The sequence below is a fragment of the Apostichopus japonicus genome, chromosome 3 (assembly GCF_037975245.1).
Source record: "Apostichopus japonicus isolate 1M-3 chromosome 3, ASM3797524v1, whole genome shotgun sequence".
NCBI classification, from domain to species: Eukaryota; Metazoa; Echinodermata; class Holothuroidea; order Aspidochirotida; family Stichopodidae; genus Apostichopus; species Apostichopus japonicus.
In genome coordinates this window covers 3621361-3639479 of record NC_092563.1, presented here as the reverse complement: position 1 = coordinate 3639479, position 18119 = coordinate 3621361, and the positions used below count along the sequence as shown (strand labels likewise).

Genomic DNA, 18119 nt, shown 5'->3' with positions numbered 1-18119 from the left:
ACCAGGCCATGATGTTCCCCGGATCTGGCAGACGGTCGAGCGGGTCTAGAGAGGGAGTGAGCCCCACCCCCAACCAATGATCCATCACGGTGTTTTTATAGTTAATTATGTTTATGATAACTAGTGCCAATTTGTTGTTCTCCATTGCTATCCTCTTTTCTCCCTTTTTCTTTACTTCTTAGTTATGAATATATACACCGCATAACTATATATATGCTTCATGCGTTGTTCTGTTTGTTTGTGTGTTGACTCAGACGAGCCAGTAGTTGCAGTAATAGAAATATAGGGTCCTTATACGTCACGAGGCGCATTGTTGATGTGTGCGCTTAACGACTCGAATATCTTGGTGTAGGTAGTTGACCCCATTACAGCCGAAGAACGCCCGCTCCCCGAAAGACTAATGTCCCCTGGGTGGGAGCGATGAACCTGGGGTTACACGTGCATTGCAATTCTGGTTATAGACCATATACATCCACCTCATCGGCGAAAAAAAGTATTACAAACGACTTGGCCAAGACTAGTGCATGTACTGCGTGTGATTCTTCCCTGTCACACACGACACAGATATAGCGGCGCAAGGAATTGAACGCTCTTCCATGTATTATCTTTGTGGAATGACGTCACACCAGCGTGCCAAAAATAAGCTATGGACATGTACAATTAATATACATGTGCATAGCTTATTGCCTATTTGCATCGCACATTTTGTTCGTGGTCACTAGTGGTAAAAAACGTATAATAAGAAGCTTTCTGGATGAACCTTGTATTCGTATTCAGTTCTAAAGAAACTTGAGTGCCGGGCCGAAGACAGAGGCTGAGGCTTGTGTGAACTATGCACCGCCCACATTATCATACGTATAACCATCGTAACGTTACCAATGAAATAACATGTTGCTTTCCCAAAAGGTTGACTTTTTGCTACGTTTATCACAGTTTATCTACAAACTTCGACAATTATAGTTTTACAGCATTTTCTGCTCCATTTTACCAACTATTCAGTTCGGATATTGACAACAAACCGTTTGAAATAAGGGAACTATTGTATTTTCTTGTTCTTGTTTCCTACAGAAATTAATCCAGTGTGGAAATGGTGACACGTACGTTAAATTTCCTTCATCCACAGAACAAATTATGTTAGGCTTTAGCACTACATACTGCTGGATAATCCACTTTTTCAAGAAACTGATCCACATGGCAAATTGTAATGGAATAGTAAGTTACAATTTACGGTCAAGATCTTCCATATTCGCAAATACTTTAAGCTATAAAAAAAACTATAACACAGAGGCTGGTGTATTGACATTTCGCGAAAGATATTGTAACGTGAATGGTCTTTAAACTCTTCCGTAGTAGCTGTGCACATTGCCACATAGCCAACATGAATATTCATATAGCCTATTGGGATGTAATTTTGAAGGGTTAAACATTCATTGATGGGTTAAATAGTCTAATTAAGAAAGTTATGGATTTAGTAAATCAATACTGTCATTAAATTAAAGGTCAACAACATATTTGCATATGTTTAGGGGTTAATATTGTTGTTATTTAAGTGAATAGTTAAAGGGATTGTATTCAACATGCTGTATTGTACTATTTAGTATTACATCAGCAAGAGTGACTCTTTAATCGAGTCGCTAAATTGTTGTAACCGGAAATGTGTTGTAAAAGTACAATTAAACACAACGTCTTATGGCAAGTAACTGATCACTTGTAGATACATTGCAGTTAGGTAAGTAACGGATATGTAAGTTATGATCTACATGTAAACACCCATGAGGTAGATAAGCATTGCACTTGATTTCCTTATGAATGATTTCTCGGCCTTTTCGGCTAATGTCATGTGTAGCTTCTGATCCCTTTCAAGCATATATATATATATATATATATATATATATATATAGACATTTATATATATATATATATATATATATATATATATATATATATATATATATACATACATTTATATATATATATACATTTATATATATATATATATACATTTATATATATATATATATATATATACATATATATATATATTTATATATATATATATATATATTTATATATATATATATATATATATATATGTATATATATATATATATATATATATATATATATACATACATACTCATTTGCCTTTGTCGTTTACCTCCATTTCATTAAACAGTCTGTTCAAAGTATCTCTTTCGAGATCCGGCTTAGGAATCACAAATGATTTCGAGTTGGTTAGCATCATGTTTGATCTCTAGAGTAAGGCAATGTTGTCACCAAAAACAGAACTCGTATTGTTCGATACAGGTGACAAACGCACTACAGTTTCGAACCTCTTGACATATAATCAGCGTCCATAGCCTAGTGTTTAGGGTGTCCGCATATAAAGCGGGATGAATATATATAATTGAAATCGTAAATGAGTTGGAAAATCAAGAACAGTGAAAAAACGTCCAGCCTCCACCGGGGTTCGTACCCGGGCCTCCCGCTCTGTACGCGAACGCCCTAACCACTAGGCTATGGGCGCTGATTGTATGTCCAGTGGTTCGAAACCGGTAAGGAAGGTCGTAATTCCACTGTAGGCGTTTGTCACCTGTATCGAACAATACTATAACAATACTATATATATATATTTATATATATATATATATATATATATATATATATATATATATATATATATATATATATATATATATCTCGGTTGATCGATATCTATATCTGATCTTAACTTGATTTTACACTGAGAAGAATGTTAGAAACTGTCGTTTGAAAAATACGAACTTTAATCGTAAATGAACTTACCTGGAAGGAAAATATTACCGACAATTCGAGATATTCTGCAACCCATATTAAGACTGTAACCGGTTGTCCTTGAAAGGCCAACACTGCTCTGAAGTATTTCATGTCCGATTGACTGTACAGAACTGTTCCGGAAATACAGAAGCCTTTAGATGCCACCCTAATCTCATGCTCAAATAAACCATGGAGCTATAAATAGCTGCCATGAATAAACAAAGTAGCTTCAATACGAGGATATAAGTACGGAAGCTTGAAAGTGCCATAAACATAAGAAAAACTTTGCACCGTGTGTTGACATTTCTTATTAAGAGAGTTATGGATTTAGTAAATCAATATTATCATCGAGTTAAATGTCTACGACATATCTATATATGTTTGTGGGATAATGTTGTTGTTGTTTAAGTAAAGAGTTAAAGGGGTTGTACTTCACATGTTATATTGTACTATCGAGTATTATATGTACCAGAGTGAGACAATATAATCAATTATTTTGCGCAGAGTCTTTCTTGTGTATATTTGTAACCTGGCTTGGTCTCTTACCGTATGATGCAGGAACCCACAAACCTAGAAAGTGGAACCATCAACTGCAACAATTGAAGTGGCTGATGTCTCTGCCTTCGGTCAACCAGGCAGAGAAAGTGTCATGTCACTAGACACTGCAGACGACACCACAGACGAGATGCATGGAAATGGTCAGACATCACATACTGACTCACCAACCCCCAACTCATCAGTTCCTGCAGGTCAGAACGTAAACCCTGACCCATCTTCAGATAGACGACCCAGAAGGTTGAGAAGACCCGTTGATCGGTATAGTCAACCTCTACTGTATGGTTAATGAAAATGGTTTCTACCTAGTATATGGCAACTGGGCGACTTTTTCTTGAAAAGTATCTGTTCCCTTTCGAGGGGAATGGTGATGCACACCCGACGATTATCACACAGTCACAGGCCCGATGCAAGGGGACTGGGGTTGGAAGCGGATCAGTCGTTCGGTAGTTTGGTTTTCGTGCCCAGGTTCTTTCCTGGGCGACTTTTCTTTTAAAAAAAGATCATGTCTAGCATCTGTTCCCTTTCGAGGGGAATGGTGATGCACACCCGACGATTATCACACAGTCACAGGCCCGATGCAAGGGGACTGGGGTTGGAAGCGGATCAGTCGTTCGGTAGTTTAGTTTTCGTGCCCAGGTTCTTTCCTGGGCGACTTTTCTTTTAAAAAAAGATCATGTCTAGCATCTGTTCCCTTTCGAGGGGAATGGTGATGCACACCCGACGATTATCACACAGTCACAGGCCCGATGCAAGGGGACTGGGGTTGGAAGCGGATCAGTCGTTCGGTAGTTTGGTTTTCGTGCCCAGGTTCTTTCCTGGGCGACTTTTCTTTTAAAAAAAGATCATGTCTAGTATCTGTTCCCTTTCGAGGGGAATGGTGATGCACACCCGACGATTATCACACAGTCACAGGCCCGATGCAAGGGGACTGGGGTTGGAAGCGGATCAGTCGTTCGGTAGTTTGGTTTTCGTGCCCAGGTTCTTTCCTGGGCGACTTTTCTTTTAAAAAAGATCATGTCTAGTATCTGTTCTCTTTCGAGGGGAATGGTGATGCACACCCGACGATTATCACACAGTCACAGGCCCGATGCAAGGGGACTGGGGTTGGAAGCGGATCAGTCGTTCGGTAGTTTGGTTTTCGTGCCCAGGTTCTTTCCTGGGCGACTTTTCTTTTAAAAAAAGATCATGTCTAGTATCTGTTCCCTTTCGAGGGGAATGGTGATGCAAATCTGGCGATTATCACACAGTCACAGTCCCGATGCAAGGGGACTGGGGTTGAGAACGGATCAGTCGTTTGGTAGTTTAGTTTTCGTGTCCAGGTTCTTTCCTAGGCGATTTTTTCTTAAAAAGTGTATGCTTGAAATTGTTCTTGAAACTCATATACACTTTAAATTCGCTTCTCGGCCTTTTGGCTAAGATCATGGGTAGTATCTGTTCTCTTTCGAGGGGACAGGGGTTGAGAGCGGATCATTCGTTTGGTAGTTTGGTTTTCGTGCCCCGGTTCTTTCTTTGGTGACTTTTCTTAAAAAGTATAAACACTCTAAATTTTTTTGCGCAGATTTCTTCTTGTAACCTGGCTTGGTCTCTAGTTACCTTGGTAACTGATTCTCATGCTAGCAACTCTTGAACTGGGGCCTAACAGCGACGTCGACGCTGGAGATATATTTCTGGATAATCCACTCTTTCAAGAAAATGATGCACATTAAAGTGTTAATGGAATCATTAATCTTCCATATTCGCAAATACTTTAAGCTATAAAAAACAAACTATAACACAGACACTGGTTTATTTCACAGTTTCGCGAAATGATATTCCACATGAAATAATAAAGCGTGTATTTTTCAAGATCAAAATCTCTTATTTCTGGAAAATGTTATTCTGTATGAAAAATGGTGACACTTACCTTTAGATTTTTAGCCATTAAAAAGTCAACATGGCCGGATAATCCATTCTACTTTCTATGACACAATTAATCGTGTACTTTTCACGGTCAATATGTTTCATTCTTCTCAAAGAGTTTAATATTTATGAAAACGGTGAATGCTTTCCTTTATCCATAGCGAAACTTTTAACAATATTATCGCTTCAGGGCGTAGCCCTCCCCCATCCCGATTGGGGAGGCAAAACAAACTTTTCGTCCCCATTATACGGCCCATACTAACAGCCACTGCCGAGCGCGAAAAATGTGCCCTTTTAGACATTAATTAACACCATTTATGACTGGAAAAAAATATTAACTATTATCTTTTGTTAAAAAAAAAAGATTATTTTTTACCCTTGTGGTCACTCAATTTTCTGTGTGTGGGGGGGGGGGGCACTTTCCCCCCTCTGGCTAAGCCAGAGTAGGTTAGACGTCAGTAAAATATTCTCATCGTAGAGAGTTGTGGATGAGTGGATTAGTTTGCCTGATTCGGTTGTTATGTCTAAAAGTGTAAATGTTTTAAAGAATGCACTTGACAGAGGTATTCATGCAGTGTGGCAGACTGCTTTCTTTGAGTATTCAAGGTTTGGGGGTTTGGTTTTTCGGAGTCATTTTTTACGTGGACACTGTCCTCCCATGGGCGTCAATCCTGGGGGGGGGGGGGCGGGGGGACATGTCCCCCTCACTTTTTGAGATAGGGGGGCACAATATCAAATGTCCCCCTATACTTGTGCTTATTTGTAAACAACTTATATTCCTCCTATATTTAAAATTCTTCAAGATCGCGAGTTCAGTGAGTCGACAGGATTTTTTTTTATTTCTGTACATGAATGATGGATATGTACCGCATACGCTGTCCAAAACGGCCCGGTGTTAATCCTCTTCTATTGAGTTTGATGCTGTAGTGTAAAGAGATTCTTTTACATGATGCTGCCGCTTTCGGTTCTTCTGCAGCAAAGTTGAATTTTGGCTGTGTGGCGCTAAATAACAATGAATCTTTTCGTAATATCAAGATAAGAACGCCTATGCACTATGAATGTAGGCCTAATCGAATAAATAAAAAAAACATAGCTACACATCTGGCTACAACGAAAACAGTCAATCGTAGCAAAACCGAGCCACTGATTAGTTACAATCGCGAGTAAAGTGGTCCTCGTTCGTATGTACATGTATATACTTTATATTTGGGGGCCTTCCGATTGTGTTTCTTGTTGCAGATTTATGCGTTTAAATGCACTTCAGTCTCATCTGAAGAGGATATTAGGCATTTCAATAAAAAAGAATGAAAAAAGAGGGCTCAAATAATGGAAATATATCTGCTTTACGGGCTGGAACATATTCAAAAGATTTTCGAGTCCGACCACGGATAAAAAACCCTTAGAGGACTGTAGCAGCCCGTAGACATTCCGTAGCAACCCGTAGTGGACCATTAGCACTTCCCTAGTATTCCGTGATCACGTGATCGGTGACGGATCCACTATGGGTTGGTGCATATAAAAACGGATCGCGATAAGTATTGGTGTGTATGTACCACGTCTTGATTCGACTTGCTGTACGGGTTGGTTCGTGTTGTGATGGGTTGGAACGGGTGGACGCGCCCGACGCTTGGGTCACGTGGTCACGTAGCTTGCCTATCTGTTCAACGTTCTGTGTTTCTGCATCGACCAGAGGACATCCCTACGTCACTACAGTTCATAATACTACCAAGAAGAGGGCACCAAGAGAGAGCAGACGAGCCAAGAGCCCAGAAATAGCAGATACAGAGTCACCTAAGACTGGATCCAACGTTGAATCTAGGTCTGGGTCCAGATCTGCAGGCTCCTTCTGTCAAGGTTTTCAGAGGTTCTTCAATGTATGACGGAAGGTGATGGAATGAATGACTGCATCGGGTGGAAGGTCTTTTTTGATATTTCCGTAACAAGCTTTAATAACCGGTAGGGGAAACGTAACAGCCCGAAATGGAATCGCATCAATCCGGAAGAGTGCCATATTGAACCGTTGTAAGCAGTAGCTATCCGTAAGTTATCAGTACCCTTACGGAGTATATGCGGGAAACTATTCGTAACAACCCTCCACGGAAGCGGCTGGATCACTTTGCCCTATACCGTCGCGCGACCTGGCTAAGTATAAAACTAAAAAGGGGTTTTCTCATCGAAATTTGGACATGAACCTCGAACTATTATACTTGGTACATTAATGGCGTGCGCAAAAGCGGGAGGAGGGGGAAATCCCTCAATCTCTAGGGGAGGGGGGGGGGGGAGGGGGTAACAGAAAACTGTGTGTATATCGAAATGCAAACAAAGACTACAGTACAAGCCAAAGAGTCGGGGAAATGTTTCAGTGGGAAAAACTTTGCATCCAATCGGGGAAAAATCGGATCATTATACTACGGCTGTATACTCCCCCCCCCCCCCCCCCCGCTTGATTTACATTAAAATATGCCTCAGAATGCCCTATTTGACATGTACATTTTCATTTCCTGGGGGAGGACCCCCAATCCCGGTACATAGGAGACGGCTACAATGACGCCGGGCAACACCCATCCACTAAGCAACCTCCATTCGCATTTGGCTTTTCCATAAAGGTTCAGGCCCCTACTCTAATCAGTCGGAGGAAATGTTTAATTTATTATTGTTTATCAGGACAACCGTCCGTATAGAGCTATACCGGTACATATGTAGACCTGTATTGTAGCCTATACGTATGCCAAATATTGCACCGTTTGGACCCTATTTGTTATGTTAAATGATGCACCTTAGAGCCCCCCCCCCCCCCCTCATACATGAGATTCGGCTTCGATGACTCCCACGACAGTACCCCTCCATTATAAAATAGGCATACTTCATTCGTATTTGGACCTCCTATAAAGTCAGTCGAGAAAATTTGCGAGTCTATTTAGTATTATTGGCACAATCTTGAGTTTATATCTATTTATATAGACGTAATATTATAATCTAAAAAATGCCCCATTATACACAATTTGATGTTGACAAAAAGTATTTTTCTCGGCCGGGAGTTCCTTCCACATAAGTCGACTCCAAGACCCCAGAATGGTCTTCCTCCTTTATAAAAATCATTCCCTTACCTTCGGCCCATGCCACAATAGGTTAGTCACCTACATTAACCAGTCGGGGAACTTGCGTTTACATGGAATACCCATCCCCTACCCTTCACAGCAGTCTGCTTTTAGTACCCCAAATGAGGTGACCCCATTTTTAAATCCGCTCTAGATCCCTGTCACAAATTAAAGTTCAGACTCCTATACCTTCATCAATCAAGGTAAGTTTGAATTTGACTACTACATTTACGATGATTTGTTCACTTTTGGCGCTCCATGTGTTTTACGCACAACAGAAAGTAGCCTACAACCGCGATCTTTGAACGAACACGATGAGTACGAATTGAGTGAGCTTAGTACTACTAGTAGCGGGAGAAATGTATAAGTTTGTACAGTTATTTACCTAATGAAATGTACTTCTTCAACTATCCAAAAATTATGTTGGCATAATTTTAGAGGTATTGTTGTACTGATAATACTAGTACTAATGCTAGATGTATATACGCTAGATCTATTACTGCTGGTCCCTACTGCAGTGAAGTTTGCTTACCATTACAAGTTTGCTAACCATAACAATAAGAGGTCTCCCTACTTGAATGTTTCACATTAATGGTTCACATATAGCTACGGGTGAACTCTGATGATTTACGACTATGTTGTCTTAAATTATAACCTGTAACCAAATTCGGATGATGATGAAAGGTCCGGTGCATGTACTGCGTATAAGTTCTTCCCTATCACACACGACATAAATCTAGCAGCGCATGGAATTGAACGCTTCCATGTATTATCTTTGTGGAATGAAAATACGAACTCTAATCGTAAATGGACTTACCTGGAAGGAAAATATCACAGACAATTCGAGATATTCCGCTACCCATATTGGAACGGTAACCGGTTGTCGTTTAAAGCCACACTGCTCTGGATAATTCTTATTTGGGAGAGATTGTAAAGACCTATCGCCTGGACTGGTTGATGTACGGAAGGTTAAAAAAATGCCCTCAACTTAAGAAAAACTTTGCCCCATAAGTTGACATTTTGCAGAGAGATGTTGAATGCTCGGTTAAAGCAGCTGAGCAATTCAACATTTTTCTGATTTTTGATAAGATATTATCTTGTTATCTAATACAATTTACTGAAAAATGTTGACATATTGGGGCGTAGTTTTCTTATGTTGAGGCACTTTTAAGCTTCCGTACGACTGTAAAATTAGCGGCGTTATATTTAGAGTTTGGCCAACTGGCGTTTTGTGAATCACGTGACAATTAAGGAATTTAGAGCAGAAGGAACATTGCACTGACGGGTTACCCTACCGGCTTGACAAAACGACAGGATGGCGCTACATAACAAAATCTTTTCGTGATATCAAGTTAAGAATGCCTATGCACAATGCATGTAGGCCTATTCAAATAAAAAAAAAATCAGCCACACATCTAATCAGGCTACAAAGAAAAAAGTCTTAGTAGCAAAATCGAGCCACTGATCAGTTAAGATCGCGAGGAAAGTGGTCCCAGTTCGTATGTACATACGTCTTATATTAGGGGCCTCCCGATTGCGTCTCTTGTTGCGGATTTGTGTGTTCAAATGAATTAGTATGAGTTAGTATCACCCTTGTTCGCACACATTGCGTGAAAGGGTCAGTGTCTGTTGAATCTAGGCTAGTGCAAGTTTGGTATTAGTAGTAATTTACGTTGATTACGATTTCAACTTCAACTCAAGTAGACCTAACGTTTGACCTATCCTAGGATTATCACATTAGGCTAGTCAAGGCTTAAGTCATCTGTATAATTACTACCAGCCTATTATACTAACTTAATGGCTAATCATCTTAGGGGATTCTATTCAGTACATGTCACTGCTGTATCCCCATGACCCAGGGTATTTTATTAGATTCCTGGGATGAAGTGGAAAGGACATGTAAAAATGGAAGGGCGTAGGAACCGGGGGGGGGGGGCTGGGGGGCGCCAGCACCCCAGTGAAAAATATGGGGGGCGGAAGTTTCATTCCGCCCCACCGCTTCGCAAGTCAGAAAACCCCTTTTTCATTTCCAAATGAGAAAAAAATCTCATTTGGAGCACCAAATTGCATCTAAGGCCAGGTGAAAATGCAAAATTATTTACAAAATGAAGTGGGTGTTCGAAGTGTGCTATATTGCACCAAATTGCATCTGAGGCCACCTGGAAATGCAAAAAATTTTCAAAGGGGAGGGGGACACCCCCTCCCCGGGTCAGCCATCAGTCTTCAGCCCCCCCACTCAAAAGTACCTTCCTACGCCACTGTGGAAATATGAAATAGAACGGTGTATTCTCAATCGCATTAGAAAGTAGCCTAATGAGGGGGCCAAGTGACATCAATTGTACCTGTGGCATGATGTGGCTCATGACGATTTGGTGGTGGGTATGTCCTTGCTTTTGATGTAATTTCAGTGGCCACCCATCCTAGGCTAAACCTAGACTAGGTGAGTAATTTCATCATCAATGGTATAATTCTGTACGGTACTGAAGCCGAAGCTGGATAAAGTTTCTTTTGTTCCACTTATTTAATGAGATGCTGCAAAAAATATTTCATAGCTTTAGTCCGTACTGTCTTTTGTATCTTTCAGATCATGGAAATCTTGAAGTAGTTTGTAATGTCAACATCGGTTGTAAAGACATAGTTGGTGATTGTATGAGTATAGGAAAGGAAGATGGGTTCCTCTCAGTTAATTCTGATAGTAGCAGTCATTTGCAGCTTCCATTTTGCCAAACCAGTGGACTGTCTACGTAAAACAGAAGGTATGTGCAATCTATTGAGGTAGGTGTCACATGGGGTGGGGGGTTGGGTGGGAGGGTGGGATGACAGCTGGATTAGGTGTGTATAGAAATTCAAACAAAGACACCAGTACAAACCAAAGAGTAAAGGTATGTTGATCTTCAATGGATGCAATACAGTGATAGGATGGAATGGGAGGGCTTGGGAGATGGAAACAACGGTCATGAGGGGTGGGGGGGGGGGCTTGGGGGATAGAGAAAGGTACTAAAATTAACAGGAGGAACCAAAGAATAAATAATTTTTTCTAGGAATTGAAGCAATGAACATTTTCAACAATAATGATGTTAATTACACAGTAACAATTTGTGTTTGTATACATTCATAATTGATTTCAGTTGAAATTTAGAACAACAAACAAAGTTTGAATTTGTCAATTGATTGAAAGGTGTGCTTGGCAAGTTTTGGACTTGAGAGACTGTGGAGAACCAATGAGTGACATGAAGTTCATCAGATGATGTTATTAAACATGCTCGTAGAATTATTAGGAAAAGTCTCCTGTCAGGGGCCTCGGTCTATGAGAATTGTGTACGAGACAAGTTGATGTCCATGTGGAAAGATCACAGTCACCCATTGCATAATCATCTAATCAGCCGTATCATTGCTCGTTACGGTAGATTGAGATCGCTGACGTCACAAATAGACATGGTTCTTCGTTTATAGGCACTGTCGTTTATAGTTCACAACAAGGACTTCACGAGGTAGGGGTGGCCGTTCGATTTAGTTGGGCTGTTGGAGCTAGTTAGTGCATATCTTGTATAGACTGCATATAACTGTTGTAAATTATCAATGTTCTTTGTATTTTGTATCATTCATTGTATTGCTCACTGCAGATATGTAATTTCCTTCTGGGATTCAATATAGTTGACTAACTTACTTACTGGCACCAAATTATAGCGTATTAAAAATTGCTGACAATTTTGAAAATACTTTTGTGCGGGTTCTGAATCTCCAAATCGTTTCCAGACATGAAGCATTGTTTAATCAGATAATTCATTGTCACAATGAGGCAAAATATTTTGAGGGTGTCAGTAAAATGCTTCTTGAAGTTGGATCATTAGTGACCATTATTTGACTTCCTCGCATATTTGTAGGCAAATACTGACTACATTTAGAGTAGTTCTACTGCCGGATGGTCCCAGGACGTCCAAGTAAGATAAACTACAATCTCCCAACCCATTGATTGTCTGCTAATTTTACCCGTGCATATATATATATATATATATATAACACCTTTTACATGACATCAATTTTCAACTTTTCTCTGTAGTTTCAGTTTATCTGGATGGTGGAACCACTAATCTGAGAGGAAAGGTATCCCTGTCTATCAATGGAGATACCCCTCAGCTTTTGGAAGCTTCTCACATAGATTGGAGAACCAGCAGCGTGATCTGTCGTCATCTTGGAGCAGGTCCTCCGATTCTTACCCTCTTGACCAGATACAACACTGACGGTTATGACTACTTCTACTCTGTCAGCCACATCCAATGCACTGGTTGGGAAACTGTCTTATCTGACTGCAAGCTAGAATTGAGTCGTTTGTATCTTCACGTCAGTCCTCAAGTCATGGAGGTGAAGTGTGCTCCATCTCTGGCAAATGGTAACTTACATTTAAAGGGTGTGAAGACTTGCGCAAAAAGAAACGTCTAATGCCGGTAATCTGACCTAGTTTCGAATGAGGTGTAACAGAAAGTATTAGACACCACCATCAATCCCAGAAAATACACACACAGCTTGCTACCGTCGGTAATCAGACACTAGTGCACAGTCAGTACATGCAGCTACGGCCACACAGTGTGCATAGCAGTGATGGACATCTCAGGTCTAGATAAAAGATAACAAGGTATCACGTTTCATTGCTGTCTGCATTTTGGAGCGACACGAACAAAACGTCACTTGCAAGGAACAGAAAGTTAACTTTTTCAGATGCCCCAATGGTTTGGGGCGAGCCCTTAATGTTCTTCTTCTGTTGCATACAATTTTTTTTGTCCACCTTCCCATTTTGGCTTGCATATTGTACTCTCTTATTTGGTGGTCTGAAAAGAAATAATTGAGTGTTCACATTTTGTGTAGCATTTGTCTCAGGTTTATGATTTTTAAAAATTATTATTGCAGGGAGAGTCATCAGTTCTTTATCCTTCAGTTTTGTCATGTATGCCAATGTTGCTGTTGTTATGTACAATATTAATACAATGCTAGAAACCTGTAAAAGATTTTCTTGAAAGGTATGAAAGTTGTTTGTTGTGCAGTTGGTTCATTATTGAAATGTATCAATTTCTTCAAAGATGATGAAAGTTTGAGTGGACTGACAAGGACAATTCTATAGTTATTTGGTCAGATTTCATTTTCTTTTTTTTTTCTTTATAGACTTTGAAGTGGTGTTTGTCCAACAGTTTGAAGACCTGCATGAAGGAATAGTTTTAACTTACGTGGATGGCAGGTGGGGTCCAGTCACTGGTCTAGCCGTCAATAATAATGAAGTCATTTGTAAAGAGATGGGACACAGTCCTGGTGAAGACCTCAGAGGCAGCGGTGAGGTCCAGGTATTCGCTCACCCCGTCATCAAGAATCTCATTTGCAGAGGCACGGAGAGCAGAATGCAGGAATGTTCATACAGTAAACCTGACAACCAATCCTATCTCTCATCACTGAGGGATCCTGTCTATGTGACCGCGTGCACTGATGATATTTATGACAGGGAAAAGCATACCCCGTATACCTATGGTGTTAATGATTACCCTTCGTGTGAGTGTTACAACTACCGTATAATCTTAGTTAATGTTACTTTATGTCAGAGCCGTAAAGAGTCACTGCACTTCGTGGTCGAATCAACTCATTTTCCTTCACACTGACGAGGGTATCGTGGGGGAAATACTACAGATCTGTTGGCGTCACTGTCATGGTGAGCTCAGAGAGATTGACCTGAGGATGATATGACTCTTTACAAAACTGGTAGTTATGATGGGAGCAATCAGTAGCTTTCTAAAAGCTTGTGGAGATAAAACATGGGAATTAACATAGATTGCTACTCAATAAATGTTAGCTAGCTTTTTGTTTTATTTCATGTACATATTAGAACAATATGACCCTATACAAACCTGGTAGTTATGATGGGAGCAATCCATAGCTTTTTAAAATCTTCTAAAGATCAAACATGGGAATTAACATAGATTGCTACCCAACAAATGTTAGCTGGCTTCTTTGTTACATTTCATGTACATATGAGGACGATATGACCCTATAAAAAACTGGTAGTTATGATGTGAGGAATCTGTAGCTTTCTAAAAGCTTGTAAAGATCAAACATGTGAATTAACATCGATTGCTACCCAACAAATGTTAGCTGGCTTTTTGTTTGATTTCATGTACATATGAGGACGATATGACCCTATACAAAACTGGTAGTTATGATGGGAGGAATCCATAGCTTTCTAAAAGCTTGTAAAGATCAAACATGTGAATTAACATCGATTGCTACCCAACAAATGTTAGCTGGCTTATTTGTTTCACTTCATGTACATATGAGGCTTGTCACGATTTGGCTTATGTTGGCTTTAATATTTGTATGACTACCCTTAATTGTTTTGGTTTAATCCATGTTATGATGTAGCTGTCTGTTGTTGTCATTCAGCATAATCCTAGTCTCTTCTTTGATGACTGTGTATGGCTGTTGACAGTCAGCCTGTTCTCTGTGTATATTTGGCTGCTACAATACAGGCTAAATTGCAACATTTGTTACTGTTGAAATTTATGTTATACCAAGTCCATTTGGTGGTGGCTGGCATTCAGCCTATTCCATACATTCATATGTGACGGCTGCCACTTGGCTTATGGAACTGCAGATATTTATGTTGTGCCATGCATCTCTGACTGCTGCCGTTAAATCTGTGCCATGTCTATATGTGTTGTAGATGTATGTTGGCTGCTACCATTTGGCATATTCTACATATACATGTAGATGCTGAGTTCTCACATTGTTCTACCATATATATCTGAAGGGCTAGTACAATTCAACCTGTTCAGCATATATGTCTAGCAGCTGACATTTAGCCTATAGGTATATATAGGTGGCTGCTGACATGATATTCCACATGTCAAACCACAACTTATGTATTCTTTGAACAACTCATGAGTTACTGTATAGAAAGAATAAGCATTCATCAGTTTTTATCTGCTTTGATTATTTTCCAGACACTCAGGGCATCCATTCATCCAGTTTTGTGAGTGTCTTGACAGTGATAGTCCTGATGGCAGTATCTCTCGTCATATGCCTACGCTGTGGCCTCGGTGGGAACCACAGTGACAACGAATCGGCAACGGTAGACCTTGGAAGTCCATCAGATGTACGACACATCTATCAAAGGTACCACACTGGTAGTGGTCCTGGGTACCAGCAGGTACCTTGCACGGTACATCATGCCCTACCAGTTGAAAGAAATCCAGTACGGTCATCTTCACAAGCTCGGAAAGCGTCAGGGCGGGGAACCCGTGATCCACCGAGCTATGACACCTCTGTATGCATTGCAGGATTAAACTCAAATCACAGAACTGGCTCAGGGCGAGGTTATGCACCACCTAATTTAGAATTTCATAGGGGTTGCTATTCTGGACGTGGGGCACCAACTAATAGCACAGGGGATCAGTCAGTGGACCGTGAGTATGGCGTTGAATCGACCGGTGGTTATCACCCAGGGTCGGGCTCAGAGTATTTTGTACAGTCACCTCGAGGTACAATGCCTCCTGAACCGAGTGCATCCTCATACCAACCAGGATCAGGGACGATGTACCCGTCAGTACCACAATCTATTCCTGAAGGAACCATGGTAGGATGTACTAGTCCAGCGTCTGGGTGGCCATGTCCATCAGCGGGTCTGCAGGGTGCACCATTTGGTCCAGCATCTCCTCAAAGTGATGACCCATCAGACCCTGATTTACCTTCATATTCAGAGGCAGTTTTAAGGAGCAGTATGCGATCATAAAAAAATGTGGCATCTTCGTCGTTCAGTCTCGTCTGAAGAGGAAATTAGGCATTTCAATAAAATAAGAATGAAAAAAGAGCGGCTCAAATAATGAAAAGATATCTGCTTCAAGTTCGACCCCCCTTACATCGAACGTTCTATCAGAATGGTTATCTTGTCAAAGTTCGACATCGTGGTGATGCGTTGATTTATAATGTAAATCGGAACATAATCTGTTTTGCAATAGAAACACTTTCTGAAAGATTGAGAAGATCCGATACCATTTGGTCTTTCACGACAGTGTAGCCATGTGATGTTAGCGACCATTAATGAATTTGAAATTGCATATCCATTTAAACAAAATTTGAAATGCTCAGTATTCTGAAATTAATTCCACTGGTGGACGGTTGTTATTCAGAAGCCAATGAGGATTAATGAGAAATAAGTATGATGGAAAGATGTTTAATATTTCTCTAACTGACAGTTGAGTTCTGAACGGATGAAGATAGATATATAAAGTTCTTTCTACTATTTCTTAGATATTATTCATTTAAAATTTTATAGTACTAGAGTACATCTCACAGATGTTAGCATTTTATAAAATGAAAAAAGTGCAATTTTACATTCATTTATGTCTCCTGTTACATAACTTATTCATGTTTGTTGTGTCAAACTCTAGTCTAGTAATAATATACATCACTTGCCTTTTGTATGATATTTCTCACATGTTATGTCAACTTACAGACCTGTCGAAAAGGAAATATAAAACCTATATACGTAGTTCCGTTTAGGTAAATTTTTAAATTTTTTTGGGTGTGGAGATATGAAATGAGTTTTAAACATCACAAAATAAGAATGCAATTTATAAAGCAGTAAAAGCCATGTCATATTTTTTTCTTCACTAGATGAATGTTAATGAGAGAGTAACTGATGATACATTTCGTCATCTAGACACAATTCTTATTGAAGAATATTAATCCCTTGAAATCTGCAAATTGGAAAAATACAAATATTTTTTAAATGTAATTTCATTATTTTGAAATAAAACTTTACTAGTAAAGTTTATGACCCTCTTCCACAATTTTGTGGGTTTTTAATATTGAGTGTAATCTATAAGTTTATCAAAGTCAACTCTAAAAGCTACTTTCATCATGGGACACAGGACCCACATCAACATGATTTTGAATGTCATCATTTTGCACTTTGACCCCCTTCTCATTTGCATATTTGTGGTGGAAAAGATGCAATATTTCAAAGATGATTTATTTAGTGGTTAGAGTGAAGATGTTTGGGGTTAATATTAAGAGCCAAGATCATTTGTGTGCAGGGTTGGGGCGGGGCGGGGGGGGGGGATGTGCACCTTAATTTTCCCTCCCATGACTACCTTGAGTTTTGCAGAATAACTGTTGTATGATATTTGTGATTCATATATTCAGCATACACATATCTGGTGTCAGAATTGAATGAAAAAGAGAGGATCCAAGATTTTATTACAAGTTGATGTGATGGTCTGGAAAATTTGTGCAATTATAGGAATTTATATAATTAGTTTTGATTTGATTGTGTCATGGAAATGAAGTACTTACAAGTCTTTGTAATAGTTAAACAGTGTCATGTTAAGTTGTAATAGATTTCAGTCAGTCACCATAATCAATTTTATAGTGCAATTTAAATACAGGTGCTGTTGAAAATTAACATTTTCTTCCAGAAGCTCTCTTTTAGTTGTTCATTTCAGCCTTCACACTCTATTTTAACTAGTACACTTTTGTTTCCACATGATAATTCGTTTCCTTTGCTGGTATCATTGTGAAAGTCCTACTTGCTATGCACCAACTATCAAGTTTGCAACGGACTAGAATACCCACTCCCCCACCCCCTTTATTTATTGAAAATCAAAAGTTGGTCTTAAATTGATGGCTAAACTGATTTGCTTATAACTTGTGTCATTACAAGAAATAAGGGGAAAACAGATAATAAAACGTAATATTGCTGAACCACTCCTGAAAGGAACAGAGTATGTC

At 39.6% G+C, this 18119-nt stretch overlaps 2 protein-coding genes and 1 pseudogene across 5 annotated transcripts in view; 2 read left to right on the top strand and 1 right to left on the bottom strand.

Annotated features, from left to right (window-relative positions):
- The window catches only part of LOC139958350 (uncharacterized), a 32809-nt gene extending 23554 nt beyond the window's left edge, over positions 1-9255 (bottom strand). The window contains exon 1 of one of the 2 annotated variants that reach the window (XM_071955368.1): positions 9169-9255. In XM_071955368.1, coding sequence (XP_071811469.1) covers positions 9169-9214 — 46 coding nt within the window. In that variant the 5' untranslated portion in view covers positions 9215-9255. Of the gene's footprint in view, positions 1-2805; positions 2885-9168 lie in introns of those variants that run through there. The other variant, XM_071955360.1, reaches the window with a different exon arrangement.
- Positions 4747-4919, top strand: LOC139965866 (U2 spliceosomal RNA; annotated as a pseudogene).
- A 416-nt stretch (positions 9256-9671) lies between the features above and the next one.
- Positions 9672-17791, top strand: LOC139960264 (uncharacterized). 3 transcript variants are annotated; one of them, XM_071958517.1, is made up of 5 exons: positions 9672-9850; positions 10936-11107; positions 12412-12741; positions 13509-13886; positions 15332-17791. In XM_071958517.1, exons 2-5 carry the CDS (start codon positions 11020-11022, stop codon positions 16117-16119), a joined length of 1584 nt encoding a protein of 527 aa, XP_071814618.1. In that variant the 5' UTR covers positions 9672-9850; positions 10936-11019; the 3' UTR covers positions 16120-17791. The 3 variants fall into 3 exon arrangements, with proteins under 3 accessions (XP_071814618.1, XP_071814598.1, XP_071814608.1); XM_071958497.1 differs by having other exon boundaries at positions 9672-9931; XM_071958507.1 differs by having other exon boundaries at positions 9672-9969.
- Positions 17792-18119: the final 328 nt, after the last annotated feature.